The sequence below is a fragment of the Taeniopygia guttata genome, chromosome 8, assembly GCF_048771995.1.
Source record: "Taeniopygia guttata chromosome 8, bTaeGut7.mat, whole genome shotgun sequence".
Lineage (NCBI taxonomy): Eukaryota > Metazoa > Chordata > Aves > Passeriformes > Estrildidae > Taeniopygia > Taeniopygia guttata.
Genome location: NC_133033.1, coordinates 23,902,340 through 23,921,107, shown reverse-complemented (window position 1 = coordinate 23,921,107; position 18,768 = coordinate 23,902,340). Strand labels below are relative to the sequence as shown.

Here is an 18,768-nt window from a genome sequence, read left to right as displayed (position 1 = left end):
AGAATTACCTACTCGAAAAACACCTTCTATGTTCACTTCCTCTATCCTAAACAAGCACCCCTGGCTGTGTATGCCAAAGATACATAAATACTTATTGGTTAGGTACCTTTTTTCTGTATTTAACAGCTATTTCTTTTAGCAGATATTTCCTAATATAGAATTAGAGCCTTAAAAATTTCAGCTTTGTGTTGCTGAAATGAATACTCATCCATTCAGCTACACAAGGCTTACCTGGGGAATTGGGAATTATTCCCCAGAGTGAGTCTTTTCCAGCCAAATTTCAGGCTTTGGGATTTTCTCTTGGTTTCTCAGTTCTCCAAATTTGTGGCTCAGTAACAAAACACTTGGAAAATGGCTAAAGGAACACTACAGTAACCAAAAGTATATGGCTTTTTTACCACGATTTTTCATTGATTGCATGTACAGGTAGGCAATGAATGCCAGAGATTTTCTTTAAAAGATGAAGTGAAAAACTAAGTGTGTCTGTACCATAAAATAAACGGATTTCCTTTAGCACCAAGGCTGCCAGAAAACACATCCTGGCTCCTTTCTAGCCAGCGCCAAAGGCGGATGTATGGCCCTATTTATAGCCCACTAATGCAACTGTGAAATGCACACCCCTTGCACTTCATTTGGATGGGCTGGGACTGGACTCTCCATGGGGCTAAGCAGCTTGGAGGAAAGGTCACTCCCTAAATAACACCACGTTCCCTCTGCCCACTCCAGGGACTGCAGAGACTCGGGGTCCCCTGGAGCCCTCTGGTCACTCTCTGGGTGCTCTGATGCCCGTGGAGAGCTTGCAAAAAGGGAAACCTCACATGAAAATAAGCAGCAAGGAAGTGATGACCTGCCTGTGATTAATTTCTGCTCCTAAAAAAGGGATATCAACTGCTTCTCCACCTCGGCTCACCTTCTGTCTCTGTACTGTAAATCCCCACTCGAAGTGCCGAGCCCAACTGTGTGTGTATCACTCCAAACCCAGCACTGCAAAGATCTGGATAAAAACAGCTCCCTTCCACTAAGGAGAATGACTGTGCAGAATAATTCCCTCATCTAATGCCATGACAAGGGGCTGTAAAAACAGTTCAAGAAGATTAACCACCAGAAGAAGGTCACTACAGAGTGTGAGGGCTGTCTAATTTATGGATACCTGTTCTATGTCCAGCTCTCTTTCAGGCAAGAAAACCTCAGCAACCTTTCCATGGCAAAGATCTTCTATCCATTCAGGAAAGGCATCTCTTTTTGGGTCTTCCTGATTATTTTTTTTCAAATAGGCACCAAGAAATATCTTCAAACACTGTTGCTCTCCTGCCTGGACCATTTACAGCTAAGTAATTTTTCAGCACCCAGGTATCTAAAAAGCTACTCTCCCATCACCTCTGAACTGGTTTTCTTCTCTGCTGGTTTGGTGAAAATAGACACTGAAAACCAATCTTGCCAAAAGAGGCAAGGAACCTTCTTGGAGTCCACAGGAACCTTTCCACAGGCCTGGGTATCATCCCAAAGGAACACCAGATCAGTGTTTCTGCACTTCCAAGGGGGTAAAAAATGGGTAAAAGAGCAGGAGAAGAGAGAACTATTTCAATCACCATCATTACACACAGACCACAATTAACAGACAGCTGCTGTCAGTCCTGAGTGCACTAAGAGGCCACAATCAGCCCTTGAGACCCCACCTGCATCTCCTGCCCATGGATCCAGGAGCTCTGCTTCTGCTGAGACTTGGGCCTCCAGCCCTGCCAGAGCAGGTCTGCCTGTCTCTACTCCTGCCTCTGGTCCCATCTCCTGGAGGGACCTCAGCCCCACATTGTAGGTATCTTCTCTCCCATCTCTCCTCTCCCTGTCTCCAGCCTCATCACCTGGTGCTCCTCACTGCATTCCCTGGATCTGGTTCACTGCCATGCCTGGGACTGCTCTTTTTGTAATGTTTATATATCTGTATGTCTACATTTCTGTGCTGGAGAGGGAGAAGAGCTTGTTTTGTTACTACTCAAAGCAGCCTCTTCCCTCTTCTGCAAAAGCAGCACCTTTTCCAAGAGCTATGAGCCACTTCCACACATAAAAGGTGAAAATACAGTTTTAATTCATGTGGAAAACACTTTCTTTGCACATATTGATCGTGAATACATAACTAGACAAAACCCGAGGGTGCGGTTTGGTTTTGTTTTGATTTTCTTTAAGCTCTATTGCTTCCTTATAGTAATAAAATAGTAAATTATTAACTTACCAAGGGTGTTCTCAGAGTTACACGAATATATCATAAACCTAGATAACACATGCAATTTTGTTACATCTCCCACATAAACATAACCAGGGTAGGTAGGGTTTGGTTCTATTTGTTTCTCTCACTTCCTGAAGCACTTGTTTAGAACTGCTCCGTTTGCTTAGATAAGAAGCAAGCTATCAACAAATTGCTAAACAAGGCAAGGAAAGAGAATCACAGAATGGTTTCAGTTGGAAGATTATCCCATCCCACCCCTGCCATGGGCAGGGACACCTTCCACTGTCCCAGGCTGCTCCAAGCCCTGTCCAACCTGGCCTTGGACACTGCCAGGGATCCAGGGGCAGCCACAGCTGCTCTGGGCACCCTGTGCCAGGGCCTGCCCACCCTCACAGGGAAGAATTCCTTCCCAATCCCTAATCTAAATCTGCCTTCTGGCAGTTAAAAAGCACAGTGTTCAGTACAATTCTGGAAGATGCTCGTGCACTTCAACCCTCTGCTGCAATGCACTCACTCACTCATCTGCTTTTCTTAAGCTTTCAAGCACTGGAACAAGACCTACTTTACAACATGAGCTGCTGGAACCATGAACAACATGAAACCCTCCCTTCCAGTAGCTCTGGCACATTCTGAATTTAAGCAAGGAAAATCTCTCCTTTGAAACTCACTGTGATATCTGGTTTTAAGCCCCTGAGATTGAGTTTTCAGAGGATGGGTGCCTACAGGCCACTCACTTCCGTGGAGCTTGGATTAAGAACAAGTGCCTGGGATTGTACCTGAAATATTTTTCATGTTTGAAAATGCCTTTTAAAAAAGCTGTAGTCTCAAAGTATGGAATTAGGACACAATATGGGGCTGGTCCCCTTATCCATCTGTCCCCAGAACAAGTAAGAGCTGATACTGCAGAACATACCATGAGCTGGAGCAGTTCCTCCTGGGGTGTTCATCAGCTGACCAACACAGCCCATCAAATAAAGGCTGCCAGGCAATAAAGGGAAAGGGAAATGTGTCTTTGGGTGCAGTAAGACCTTCTGATCCCAGCACACACCCACAGTTGACAGGACACAAGTTCCATTCCTTAAGCTACAGCATTCCAGACAGCTTCAGTTCACTGAGGATAGCCATGCTGTCTTCCAGAACAAATAAATTCTTGTTTTCAATTTGAGATTTTTATTTTTCCTCTGACAATTGAGAGAAAGGGAGAGGGGTTAAAATGCTGTAACATCAGGAAGGTCTTATTCACTGAAAACACTTCTCAGATATTTTTCTCACTGAAAATTTTTAACTGAAGACTTCCCCACTTCAAGTGGCCAGATGACCTCCAGCATTTTGTGTACAAGAACAAGACGACTTTAGAAGTTACCTCCTTTTAATTAAGGACATCTGAACAGTCTTGCTAGGCCTAGATATATATTTTGAATTGTCCTGAGCAACACCTCAAGACTGAAGTTTTCACTAAGATGATACTTTTGGTCTGTTAAGGAAAGAGTCTTCAAGCAAACCAACCTCTACAAAGGTCTGGATACACCATTTTTGGAGATGACAATACTTATTTAGGAAAGGTAAATCACAGTCCAAATTCCCCCTTGTTATTCTCCTTCTGCATAGAGTGGACATATTTTAAGAGTTTCAATTATTTTTGCAATTTGGCATTTACTTCAAACTAAGTCAGGGTTCTGCTGCCTTTGAATGAGACAAGGAAGGAAATAGCTGTCACAAGACGGATGAACAGAAGGGAGACAATCCCATCAAACACACAGGAAGAAAGAAAACATCAACGTGAGAAAGAAAACTGCCCTAGGGTTTGTGAAGCAATCAGACACTATCACAGAATCCCAGAAGGATTGGGGTTGGGTTGGGAGGGACCTTAGAGCCCATCTCTTAGAGCCCCTGCCACGGGCAGGGACACCTCCCACTATCCCAGCTTGCTCCAAGCCACATCCAGCCCACCCTCGTGCATTTATCAATGTTTCAATTTCATTACAATACTTTACTGCTGAACATTTCCTTTCCTAGCCTTCTCCCAGCTGTTCTGAGATAAACTGGTTTATGAACTATTGTGCTTTGCGTTCAGCTTTATTTAGACAGATTTAGCAACTGGAGCTGCTCTTAGTAACAGAAATCCCACCACGATATTCCCATTTTGTCAGAAAATTCTGACCTGACCTGTTAACTCCCCTTCTTGCAAAGCACCCAGGAGCTCCATGGAAACATCTGGATTAAGCTTCTCTGACTAATGAACACATTCTAGAATGAGGTTTTTTTTTCCCAAATCACATTACCACTTACTTTCTTACAGAAAGAATTACTTCAATAACCTCCTCCTCAAAGGAACATCCCATAATTTTTTATAAAGGCACAAATAAAATTTATCTACAAGAGATGTTATATTATTAAAACATATGCTGAAATCAACAATGCTCAAGGCTCTATCACGGCATTTTGTTCTTCATTGGTATTTACATATTATAGTTCTTATGTATTGCCCTGGAAATCAGCTTTGAAGTGGAATGATGAATAAATGAAGATTTATTATTACTATCCTTATTAGAGGGATTTTAAAGTCATTAGAGACCAACAGACATAGTAATCATATTATATTCAATCTCCTCTAGAACATCTCTTTTGATAGGCCTGCTAACTCAATTATTTAAATATATATTACAGCAAAATGCAGCATGACTTCTACAGCTGGGACAGGGTGGAAATTTTTATGTTTTGGTTTCATTTACCAGGATTTATCCTTACAGAATTCATGGGTTTCATGATGGGTTTCTGTTTTAAACACAAGGATTTCAAATTCACAGCGAGCACATGGCTCAGTGTGTCTGCTCAGCTAAAATAAAAGGTTATAGCTGGGGAAGAAATAGGGTACTGGAGATCAATCTTAACCTACAGTGTCTTTTAAAAGTTAAAAAAAAAAATCTCCCAATAAGTCAATAGTCTTGACTGCAACCAATCCCACCATGAAAGAAGAAAAAAAGATACAGAGGTTCTGAGGAAGAGCCAAAGCAGAACTGCACCACTCTGAGAAGCTCAGAAAATTCTCTCTGGATTCAATGTCAGTCAAGTAAAAACTACTCATGGGAGAAAAAAATCTAAACACTACTTAACTGAAGGTACAATCCTTACTATTGACTCTTTCTGCCTGCAGCTTGTCTGGGGCAGGTGCTAGAGGAAGGAAGGTGAACTGTTTCCAGTGGGGTGTAGTCACACAGCCAGGGACAATTTCCTGTCAGCCACATCCTTCAGACCCCATTGCCTGCCCAGGGAAAGCAGCACCACCACTCTGCTCTGGTCCTTTAATCCTCTCACTGCTGTACCAAATCCCACAGGATTTCCTCCCCTTGTGAAACATCTGAGGCAACGTGGCTATCACAGCAGTGAGACTCATCCCTGCTAGTTCTGCACAGGCACCTCATGTCACACTAGTCCCCAGCTGCCAACACTGCCTGTGTCCCTGTCCATGCACAGCACAGCTCATGCTCACTGAGATGCTCACCTGTGTCCCTGTCCCTGCACAGCACGGCTCCTGCTCACTGAGATGCTCACCTGTGTCCCTGTCCATGCTCAGCATGGCTCCTGCTCACTGAGATGCTCACCTGTGTCTCTGTCCATGCACAGCACGGCTCCTGCTCACTGAGATTCTCACCTGTGTCCCTGTCCCTGCACAGCATGGCTCCTGCTCACTGAGATTCTCACCTGTGTCCCTGTCCATGCACAGCACAGCTCATGGCTCCTCCTGCACCTAGGTCCTGACCTGGTCCTGACCTAGAAACTGTCTTTCAACAGCAAGGGAAAAATGTGACTTCTATGGTTACCATTCAATGAGTTAAGTCAGACTCCAGCTCTGCTAAGAAGGAATCAGTCATGGACTCAAATCTTTAGGAATGACAAATCCCACACCTAAACTAAAGCATGGGCCAGAAAATGGTTAACAGCAGGTAGTACTCCTGACAGTGAAATACAGAACAATAAACAGCCCTCAAATGGATCCCAGAATACCTAAATGATACTGCTGACATCTGTCCAGCTCTATAAATGGGAGTCTTTTAAAATCCCTTCAATCTTCTTGATCCTCTGACTCCAGAAGCTACTTTAAGTTTCCTGTGTTAAAGTTATGATCTTTGGCCCACAGCATGTGGCTAAGCCACCACTGGAAAAAAAAAAAAAAAGACTGAGTCTCACATTTTGCCAAAAATTGCTCCCTCACTAACTATAAGCTAAAATGTAAACTCAAATTCCTTTGAGCAACTGATAGAATTTTCTGTTTATGACAGTACTTAAAGTCTATTTTAAACAAAAGCAACATACTGAGCTCACAATTCCAAACCCAGCATCTCCCAGGGATGAGAAAGAGGACTTAACAGTCCTGAAGTTTCTTCAACTGCTTTCTCTTCAGGTAACACCTTTGGGAAATCTTACTCTGGGATCCACTGGGAGAGCAAGCTAGCCCTCAGAAAGGCTGGAGAAAACACCAGGGAGCTTTGGTGTAGTCAGTACCAAAGCATCTGTTTTAAAAATAACAATACTAAGGCAGCTTATTCATGACTGACTTAACTTTCAGACAGATATCCAGGTATCCAGGTTCAGAAATTTAATTTCTGAACAGTCTTTCAGATAACTTCTGACATATTAAAATCTGTAGTTAAAGACTTACATCTTTATCTAAAAGAAACCATTGTGTATACTAACAGAATCTGGGGCAAAAAAACCCATGAAGCTGAATATGATTTTATCTCCTATCATTTTACCTCTCCTGATGCACAAGACCTGGATCACAGACCAGTCTTCACAGTGAACCAGATGTCTCCATCCCACGTTCCCAGCTTCCCAGCACCACTAAATCCCTCAGTTTCTTGTTTCATTGTACCTTCAAACCCTGTTTGCTCCAGGACTTCGGAACTAATGTTTTATTGCCTTGCAGAAGTAAGGAATTATTCTTCCTACCAAAGGGATTTTTATTTTTAGGAAATGAGTCAACTATGTTGGTATCCAATGACATATAAACATGTAACAGAGACACATATATAAATACATATATAAATGCATGAGGGGGTTGTGCAACTCATAGTCTTTGAACTATTCCAGGATTTGTGGAGGTAAAGACATGTAGTTCCACACATCACTTAAAATGTTATTTTTTCACTAAGGATTTCACCTCTGTTTCAAGTGTCACGGTACCCTCCCCTGGATGGGCCAACTGCTCTGTCACTGTGCTATATTTTAACAGGCATTTTGCTTTGTATTTGGTGAAAGGTTAAGACTCCCTCGTACACCTTCCAGGACATTCATGGTGCTGGGAGAAAGACAATCCAGCAACACTCACCCCCAAACACATCTCCGTTCTGGTAGTTCTTGCCCTTCTGAGTTTCCTCTTCGTTTTGAACAGTAGACACATGCTTGGCGGAGGCACAGCCCATAGCTTCATCCAGACAGCTCCAGCTGCACCGAACCACAGAGCATCTCTAGCAACGCCCGCTCATCCTCGCAGAAAGAATCCACCTTCCTGCTCGGCTCTCACGTGCCCTTCACCTAAACACGGCCAAAGAGAGAGGAAAACGTTCACACAAGGTACCCTCTACACGGCGAGCTTCAAGGAGATAAAAAGTGGAGTTTGTGAGGAGGAGCACAAGGGCACAGCCTCCATGGCAGGAGGCTGCTAAAAGCATATTCCATAAAAGATGGTACAGGCAAGTCATGATAAAGGTACCTCCACCCTGCCCTGGGACAGAGCTGTGGAACTCAAAGCCTCTTCCAGCCTGATGCTTTAATCCATGGCTTGAAGAAAGCATCATGCAGATCTGCTTCCCACCCAGCCCGCTATTCTCACAGAACGCAGAGGGTTTTGGGAGAAGAGATAAGAAACTATCAATATCTGCTCCTCCTGCTCCTTTTACCAATCTACTCATCAAGCCAGACTTCTTAAAAGCATTTTACTGATTAAGAGCTGCTAATTGCAAGTGTTTGGACAAAATAACCCCTCTAAATCAATTAAAGATCTTGTGTTCCCAGATGTGAAAGGCAATAGTCAGCTGTATTATCTTTTCTCTATGTGTTACGTGTTCATTATTCTACTCAATCCATAAAACCTCCATCGCTCAAAAAGACAACCACCCCCATTTTAAGATAGAATAACACTCCCTGAACAGTCCAGATGTCACATAAAACAAAGGGAAAAGAAAAATATAATCCGGAACGGTAATACTTTAGGTTAAAAAGAAATTCAAATTCATGAACTGTTTATTGCTAAATGGTTCTGCACTGGAACAAAAGCTTCCTCAAAGTTTGGTGAGATGACCTAGTTTGCCTTTCCACCAGCCAAACTTTTCAGAAGAAAGAAAAGTGAGAAACTCTCCCTTTTGCCAAGTTTTTTAGCTCAGCTATACATACACAATTTCTTAATTCATTACTTCTGAGCATGTACTTTACAAGGCTGTGGCTCACGTTGCTCCACGCTGACAATTTAATGTGTAACACCAGACACGAGCTCTTACCTAGGACAGGGAGAGCTGGAGCGAGGTGATCTTTAAGGTCCCTCCCAACCCAAAGCATTCTATGACACAGCAGTATCCATTCCAGCAGAAATGTATAATCCCAAGGGAAGTGGTGACTTTCCTCTCCCTGAGCACTCAGCACTGGGAGGGTCAGTGACACACCAGCACATGCTCTAGCAGGGCTCTGCTCCCACCTCCGCAGGGGTTTTCCTGCCCCTCCCCAAAGCCACAGCCATGAGGATGTGGCAGCCAGGCTCAGAGCGGTTCTGTTTAGCAGACCATGGCTTTCACCAAGCAAGGGGAAGGACTCTGGCTGCAGAACCACCTCTAACTCCTACTCACAGCCAGCTTCCCTCTTCTCTGCACAGAGCAGTGCTTCTCCTCCACTTGGCAAGGGCATCCCAGAACATACAATGTGCATCTGCCAACCCCTGTTCCCAGCAGACACCCCTCGCTAGTTTTATTTCAGTACATCCCCAACATGCTCTTCTTTCTTCCTTCTCTTATACATGCACACCTGAGCCTGAATTTTTTATTGCCCCATCCTTCTCTTCCCCCTTAGACAAAGCTAACTACTCACCCCAAAACACAGGATTTTGTAGGATCACAGAAAAGCTTGGGTTGGGAGGGACTTTGAACTCATTTCGTTGCAACTTCTACCATGGGCAGGGACACCATCCTCTAGCCCAGGCTGCTCCAAGCCCCATCCAACCTGGCCTTGGACACTTCCAGGGCAGCCAATGTTTTGGGCAACTAACACCAGGCATTGTTGCTGTCAGTGGAAGGGAGTGAGCACACCCCTCTGGAGCGATTTTTTTAACCCTATATGGTTACATAACTTCCCCCCATCCTGGAAAACCTAGATTTTACAGAAGTCATTATGAAGTTCCTCAGTTTTTGCAGTTCAGGGAGGGTCACAGCTGACAGTTCATCCTCTCCTCTGTTCAAGCAGCAACCTGCATTAAAGTCTTCATCTCACTGTTGGGGGCAAGCAAGGATCCAAAGGGATTTAAAGCATCAGCCATGCAGTGCTTGGAGATAGGTAAAGACACACAGGGGTGTGGGAGATGGAGGAGAAACAGCAGACTGGGAGAGGGAACTGCTGCCTGCACTGCAAATGAAATGGGGACTTACCTTCCCAGAGAACATAAATTTGGTTAAAGACAAAAGCTTTTAATGGACCAGCTGAAACAAATGTGCATCTATCTGCCACCCCTGTTCCCAGCAGCCACCCTTCGCTAGGGTAGGGACAACAGTGTCCTTGCTTCAGCTTTCAGAGAAAAGCAGGAGCCTCCAGGTAGACAGAGCCTGAAAACACTGACTTCTGGTTTGAAATACAACCAGTAGTATTATTCCAGGGAAAAGGGTGTGGCCAACTATAGGAAAAGGAGGAAGGGAAGGCTTGTTGTAATCCTGGAAAGGATGTGGAGGTGTTTGGGTGAGATCTGGGTAGGAGGCTCTCGTGGGGGAATTACTGCCTACCACAGCTCAGCACCACTGAGCAGGACTCAGGCACAGAAGTACCTGTTGAATGAATTATGCTCCTGCCATATTCAATTATTTTTCCCGTTTCCTTTTCTGTCTCTCAGCAGGGACCATTTACAAAAGGGAAAACAGCTGCTTAGTAATAAAACCCAAATGTATTTCACAAAGGAGCAGTGGGTTGGGTTTAGGAAGGAGATTTTTTTTAATGAAGCCTTATACAGCCAGCATGCAGCACAACAAATTGCAAAATACTTAATTATTGATTAGTGCCCAGGATGGTGAGGGTCTCAGGACCATTGAGCTGCATGAACAATCAGGAGCAAGGAGATATAGAACAGGAATGCAGAAGGATAAAGCTCTTTGGGGGAAAAAAAGGAAGAAATATCCACTGTCAAATCTCTCCCGCAGCATTTTGGTAGCACACATCAACCTCTAAAAATATGGTCACGAATGAAAGCATGCTGTGATTAAAGGAAACAGATGGGGATACAGGAACTGGAAGTTTCACTTTTTACATGGAAGAATAGCAATCACAGCAGCACCTGAAAAAGCCATACAATTAATAGTTGGGTTATGGAGGCAAACTTCTCCTGGTGCCAATAAACTGGGCTGAGAAAGCTACTGAAAAATGACCTCCAAGGTGAGTCTAACACACTTCCAGGCGTGTTCCTTGGACTGCTGTTAACATAGCACTGTGAACACAGGTAACTACACACAATCCAAGGACAGCAGAGGATTTAATACCAAGAACAGAGTGGGAGGAAAGCAGCATTAATTTCACAGGGGATGAAATCTGGTACAGGGCAGCACGATGCTCTCCAGCCTTAGGACACCTCCCCTGCCTGAGGACCAGAGCCAGGGACGAGGTTTGGGAATCACTCAGAAGAGAGGTGCTGGTCCTCACTCAGTGGGATGCCTGGCAAAGCTTTGGGGATGTGAAACACAGCGCTTCACCCAGCAGCAGAACAACACATCCGTTCCTCCTCCTCCTCTCCCCCCCCCTTCTGCACAAATGTAACCTTCTCTTTTGTCTTCCACAGCATTTTGGGGGCACACATATTTTCAGAAGCCAAAAATAAAAATAAGAAGAAAACCTCAAACCATTTGCAGTTCATGTTCACCACCCACCATCACTAATTATCAAGATTTGAGAGGCAATTTGCAGGCTCCTATCTGCAAAATGCTGGTGAGAAAAATCTCTCAGGCAGATCAAAAGTGTACACCACCCCCGAATGAAATGCAGCAGGTTGAGGATTAACATCTTACAGCAGGTCAGAAGAAGACTAGAGGCACTCTCAGAAGCTGTGCTTTGTACCCAGGTTTCTTCTGAGCTAAAAATGGGGGATCTTAACTCTTAGAATAGAAAATACCTTTGGAAACCTTCAGCAATTCCTTTTTTCTTTCTTCTGAGCAATGTCTATGATGTGTTTTTTCTTTTACCAACTCTTTCAACACTTCATTAATCCATGCATTACACCCTCACCTCTTATTTCTGATGGTCAAAGGCTGCGTCCTTGACAAAACACATTTTGCTTCCACAAACGCTTCATACAAATGGAGGACTTCCAGTGTTTTACAACAAATGCATGTTAATTCTTCTGTTACAACAGGTGTATTTGTTTTCATCTTTATTGCATTGAGATAACTGATCTTGCATCATCTTCAGGCTGCAGATACATTCACACATTTCTTTCCATGCTGACCACACAGGAAATCAGGTTAAAATTTCACAATGCTCAAAAGATCAAAGCAACAATTTCCATGCAACCATGAAAAACCCCTAAGCTAAAAATGCCACACTGGCTTTTCCTATGGAACAACCTATTCCAGGCAGACCTTGAAGATTTAACTTACTGCTACTAATTACATTTATTTCCTATAAGAAATAGGACTGTTTGATTTCCATTTCATTTGTTTCCCAAAAAGAAGAAAGCAGAAATTAATTCCAAGTCTGTCCTGCACTTCTCCACTGCGACATCTCTCTTTCTCAGCTACCCTCCACCACAAAAGATGGGGTTTTGGGTTTTACTCAACAGCCAAAAGGCATTTTTGGAGCCAAAAAGATATCCCTTTTGTCTCTAAAGTGCACCAATGGCCTAAGGAGGGAAATAAAAAATATTTTAAAAAAAAGTTCATATGAGGTCTCTTTCTCCTTCTTCAAATTATTCAAATTGGCATGAATAGTGCAGTTATATTGAAAATTAATCTACTGACTTGCTAAATAAGCAGGGCTAAATGAACAGCAGAATGAGTGATGCAAACACTCTAGAGCATCATCTTCCAGTACACTCGGGGGAAAAGTCAAAAGTGAGTGATGATTTCTGTTCCTTGGGAGCCATGGACAAACCATGCTGCCCTCACCCACTGGTACAAACAGCCAGGAAATGAGGCATTTTCTGCCCTTCTATGAATTGTTTGCCCCTGTGATGCTCAGTCCTGTGTTTATGGCACATCCCAGCTTCCTGCTGGAAGCAGGCTGTCCCAGGGAGCAGAGCAGCGACTGCCTGGAAGGGGGAATCAGCTGCAGGCTGTGCAGCCAGGAGCACAGGGAGCACACCATGGCCTTGGGCACACCAAACCATCTTCTCCTTGCTCGGACTCTTAAGGAGACATACCACCAGTAAATCCATGGAAAAAGATTTCAAACATCATGGAGTAAAATACAAAGATGGAAGGGAAAGGGAATTGCATGGCAATCATCCTCTTCATTTACACAAGGTGGAGTTAAAGTAAAATCAGTGTGAAAAGCCCAGCAGCACATGAGATGTCAGTCATACAACTCGCCATTTTTCCAAAGAAAATTAATTACATTTCATTCTGAATTTCTTTTACCCTCAAATACTTTAGGAGTAGTGAAACAAATATTACCACCACCATTACAGAATGCAGTTCTAATATTTAATAACTTCCCCCCCTTTACGAGAATTAACAGACAAAATTTTGAAGACAGATGTGATTTAAATTGGCTGGCAAGACTGTAGAATATTTGTTTTAGCTTGCACACAGAGATGGCCTGTTTCAGGTGAGAACCAAAACTTTTCAAACATATTTCAACTGCCAAACCAGTAGCAGTACCAGAGCTGGCCTTTAACATAGAAGCAGGTACTACTCAACCAGATTTCCAGAGATTCAGGACACTTATCCACAATACTTTCAGAAAAAATTTTTTTCATAAAAAATAAGATTATATGACAATATGCAGAGAACACCTAAATATTTCCTGCTTCTACAGCAGAGATTGCTGTGGCTTTTAGAAGGACCTGACACAGAGATACCCACAAAATCACAGAATGGTTTGGGTGAGAAGGACCTTAAAGCACAAACCATCCTACCCTGCCATGACAGATATCTTCCACTATCCCAGGCTGCTCCAAGCCCTGTCCAGCCTGGCCTTGGACACTGCCAGGGATCCAGGGGCAGCCACAGCTTCTCTGGGCACCCTGTGCCAGGGCCTCCCCACCTCACAGGGAGGAATTTCTTCCCAATATCCCATCTAATCCTGCTCTTTGGCAGTTTGTAGCCATTACCTTGCCCCACACTAAAAATGACTACAGTCAACAACAGATAACTAAAAACCCACCAGCAACCACCATGAGGGATCTGATTAAAAGCAACAAGACCTTTCCACTGACTTGAGGTGGTTTCAGGTCACTTCCTGAGCCTCGATTTTCATGAAACAAAAATCGTTTTGGATTTATTTCTGAAGAGATTTTGAAAATGCAGTGCTGGTGGTGGCACCTCTGGCTGATGTGATGTGAGACAATAGACAGGACTACAGAAAAGCCAGGCTCCATTTTCAGTACATGACTTTCTTGTGTATCTAAGAATAATCTCCAGCACTTACTGTAATGGGAAGGTAGCTCAAGCACCTCTAAAGTATAAAAAAAACAAGCAATAAGCTCTCCTATTTAATTTTATTTCTGTCTTCATGGTTTAAGAGCAAGATGTGCTTTACTGAGCAGGGCACAGTAAAAGGCCCTGAGGTACAGGAACAGAGATTTATACAATACTTAATACGCTCCAAGCACAGGTCTGAGCATCATCTCCCTTTTGAAAACTCACTCCCCTTGCTCTGCCTTAATAAAATAATTGAAAGATGCAACCATTACATCTAGGCAGTCACCATCATCATGTCAAATCACACTAAAACAATTGATGTAGGAACTGCAGCCACTTCATCAACAAGACCCTCTGCTTTGGAGGAAGACCTTGAGGGATAATTACCACACTGACAAACCAGCCTTGTTCTCCTGAGCTCCTCTCATCTTCCCACCAGGGCTGAGGGATCAATCTCCACATGACAACACTGACTCTGGCCTGGAGCTGAGCTCTTTTAAGGACTACCCCTCTCCCAGAAAAGGTACTGGTTTACCAGGTCTCTTCTAAAAACGTGAAGCACATAGTTCCTTATTTAAACAGGAAAAGCATCAAGGACCAATACCACCCACTAGTGTGGTAGTGAATACCTGGAATTTTAAGACTTGAATGTTTAATCTTCACTTTTTGTTCTTGCACACTTTGATTTCCTTCCCAAACTAATTCTTAATCTTTCCTGTGTGCCACCATGAAGGTAGAAATAACCACACTGAGAGGGGTCCTAATGCAATTATCTGTAATTGCACATTTGCAGGGCCTCACCTCCCTTTAGACCCACTAATTTATCATAACAGCTCTACAACAAAAAGCCCCACAGTCAGCTGATTGGTTATTCCCTAGAACATTCTTAAAAATATCCACAAATGAGATGACAGACTCTGGCATCTACCTCCACCTCCAGCTCCATCAATGAATGATGAATACATACACAGCACCAGTTCACCTCTCTGCTCAAAAATCCAGCAAAGAATTACCCCACCTCAGAAAACTGCTTTGACTCTGCCTTGAATATACACTCTCCAGTTATGCTGTGAGCTTCCAGCTTCCACCTGGAGACCTTTCCTTGCATCCTGGTAAGCTTGGCCAAACAGCATGTCTGGGCCAAATTCCTGCCCACAGAGAAAGGGGAAAGCAACTGCAAGCTGGAGAGGGTGGCTGGATGTCCCTGGATGTCTCTGCACCCACAAACAGCCCACCGCCCACCACCCCACCTCACTTTCAAGGCATTTTTCATCCAAAGAGCTACAGCAGGAGCTACTTTATGTACCACTGAGGATAAATATAGCACAGAACAACTGAGCTATGCAGAAGCCAAGGGGCTGAGATGCTGGGGACCTGCTGCTAATGTGCCAGCAAGGAAACATTTGCCATATGCACGTCTGCTGCTGCTGCTGTGCAATTAGGGGATAGAGCAGTTTCAAGGGGCCTCCTCTTTTGGCAGATGAGCTACAGAAATAAGAAATCTTTCTTCACTAACCTGATAACACTTAAATGACAGAATAAGTGCAGGGATGCTGCTCAAAACCACAGGAGGTGACTCATCCAGGCTGCTGAGGAGTGATCCCAGCACAGGCGCCCATTCCATGCACGTCTGCCTCCTCCATGGCCCAACCAGCAGCTGCACTCTTGCTAAAAATCAGCAGGTAAAAGTCAGGAGAAGAGCTAACAAAGCAGCTCACTTCAATCTTAGCTCTTCTGAACAGCTGCATAGTATCTATACTGTTATTTTTTTTAATGATTTCCTAACTGTAGTCCCGTGGAAATGGCGCAAGCAGGAATGAAAGGGATGCACATTGCCACCTGCATTCCCAAAAATGACACTACTGACCACTCTCTCCTGCTTTGCAGGATAACTCCTCAGCATCAAGGAGGAGAGCACAGGATTTTTGGTGCTGAAGGCCACAGTACCTGAATGTTTGTGCTGGTATGGTCTGACCCAAGAGCCCTATGCCATAAACTATTCCATTTCATACCCTATCCCAGAGGTTAACCCTGAGAATCCCCAGCTGGGAGGGGAGCTGAGAAAGCAGGCTGTGCTCAGGAAGCAGCAGACCTTCAGAAACCTCCAGCCCAGAACAGCAGCTGGAAAAACACAGGTGAGAGAGGATCCAGGTTCTGCTCCTGTAAATGACACCAGCATTTGGAATGTTTTGATCCATTCCCTACTTTCATCCTGCCCCCCAACATGCAGTACTCAGGCAGAGGAGCTTCTGGACATCCCTGATGGTGGAAAAACATTTCCTTCAACACAGATTAGGAGTTTAGTCCAGCCCCAGCTTTGGGTAGTGGCTTCCTCCTTTTTTTCTTTTTTCTTTTTTTTAATTTTAAAAAATGTCTTAGAACACCATCAGTTACAGTTCCATGGCAAGATGCTGAATGGATACATCCATAACCAAGCCTAGACATTCACAAAATAACATCTAAACCATGTTTCAGCCTATGATATAAATAAATGAGCAGCAGACTAGCCAAAACCAATTGCAGTATTTTCAGTTCATGTTAACACAGCTATAACTCAAACACAACCAGCCAGGGCAGAACTGGATCAGTGGCACAGGAGAGGGAGGGCTGCAGATTTCTCCTCCCACTGCTGACAAGGAACAGCCAAGACAGCAACAGACCTCACAAGGATTTAAAACACAGAAACCAGCTTCTTTTTTTAACTACCTACATCTTATTCCAGCTGGTAGCATCCTGTTTCTGTATTTTGACTTAATGTCACATTTCCCAAAAGTGACCACGATAATTTTCTGTGTAGAGGGAGCTGGGCCCTCTTCTGCATTTCCTACACCTGTATAGTGCACTTCAGCTTTGAGCCACAGTTTAAGCACGTGTTTGAACTCAAAAACCACCATTTAAAACCAGCTGTGTATAAAGCACAACTTTCTGTTTGATGGTGTAAACTTTTCCTGGATACCACCTGAATTTATTTAAACCAAATACCATGCAGAATAGTAATGATGAAGCAATTTTTGGTACGTAAAGAGGTTTAAGAACCACCTTGAGAGCATTTACACCTCACCCATGAGTCCCAGCTCAGCAAAACCCATGCAGCAAAGGGACACAACATCCTTTTGGAAAGGTCTGTTAGATGCATGAAAACACCATGCCAGGGCTTCCAGCATTTTCCTGCCAAATTGACACATGAATACAAAAGGGGGGGGAAAAGCCCAGCTGGAAACAGCCTCACAGCAGTCAAAGCAAGAAGAAAACCCATACAGAGCAGGGCAAAAATACAAATTCTGCTCAGCTGTAAGAGAGGGGAAAAAAATGTATTATAAATAATTGAAAAGGCTTCCAAAGACCATTGAATACCATCAGTGGAATCAAAATGTAATAGGATTTTTTAAAGAATTGTAGTGTCAGAACAATACAAATGGCTACAGGATCATAATTCATATGAAAAAAACAGGTCAAAATAGGCCAGAGTAGTCATCCAAACACACTAAAGCTCTGCAGATGTTCATGCAGCTTTCTCATGAAGACAAAACTGATGGGGAGAAGAGTTGATGCAACACTGTTCAATTTGGGACAAAATAATACAAGGCCCCTGAAGAAATCAGAGATATGGATTGCAGGAGACTGAGGCAACTTCAAAAAGCAAGGACATGAGTGCAAAGTCTGTCTTGAGGAGGGACAGAGCAGGGACTGGCTCTGAGAGTGTAAAGGCATCCCCCAAGCTGGCCCACACTGGGACCCTCACTCACACCTGTGACCAGAGTACAACATCCACAGGCAAGTGAAAATTTGACCCACCAAACTGTTTTCATCATCCTGAGGACAACACTGTCTCAAAAGTAGTTCCCAAGTTCTTCCACTGTACTCCAAGCAGACCTTTTTCACAGGGCTCAACTGAGCTGACCCTCTAGGAGTTATTTTGGATCCCTCTCCTTCTGGCCAAGAGGATTCTCCTTGCAATTATTTTATTATTCAAATGTTTAAATACTGCTCCTTTTCCAATTCAATCAGGGCCTTAGTTATGACACAGTGTCAGTTATTACATAATGTCACTAGGTAAGGGGCCAAGGAACATGTACTTCTCTGAACTACCCACACAGCCATCAAGAATTCACCTTCAACAGCCTTCAAGCTTTACATAATTTGACCTGCTGATAATTTGGGCAGAAACTCCATGAAAACCATCACATTTCAAAGGTGCTTATACTCAAGTGTGGTCTAGTGGAAGGTGTCCCTGCTTGTGGCAGGGCATGGAATGAGATGAGCTTTAAGGTCCCTTCCAAACAAACCATTCTGGAATTCTGTGATTCAGCAGCACAGCATCAGCTCAGTACCTTTGAAAGCCTCTCTAAAAGGTTGTCAAGGTTTTGTAATCTTCCCCAGGGACTTGTCTCTAAAGTTTTTTTTAACCCTGTCACATTTATTAATTTGGGAAGTGATGCAGTTGCTTAAATTCCATTAATATTTTGTCCATTGTTTTGCTGTTATTTCTCTCCTTGTGTCCAGCAAGGACTGGGTGCAGTAACCTGAGGTCTCCATGTCCAGCTCTGCAGGTCCAGCAGGACCATTACCCTGTCCAGGGTCCGTGATTCCCCATGACAGAGACACTTGGACACAGCTGCATCCCATGGTAAAAGGCAGCTGGACACTGTTGAGCTCAAAGGCCCTTTACTCCCACATTTAGCTTTCTGCACATGAAAACAGCAGCTGCTTTCCTGAGAGTCAATTCTG

General features: G+C 43.7%; 1 protein-coding gene across 2 annotated transcripts in view; it reads right to left on the bottom strand.

Annotated features, from left to right (window-relative positions):
* Positions 1 to 18,768, bottom strand: part of C8H1orf21 (chromosome 8 C1orf21 homolog) — a 105,550-nt gene that overhangs the window by 53,890 nt on the left and 32,892 nt on the right. For both annotated transcript variants that reach the window (XM_030279462.4, XM_072932693.1), the window contains exon 2: positions 7,551 to 7,756. In XM_030279462.4, the coding sequence (XP_030135322.1) occupies positions 7,551 to 7,644 (94 nt within the window). In that variant the 5' untranslated portion in view covers positions 7,645 to 7,756. The remainder of the gene's footprint in view (positions 1 to 7,550; positions 7,757 to 18,768) is intronic.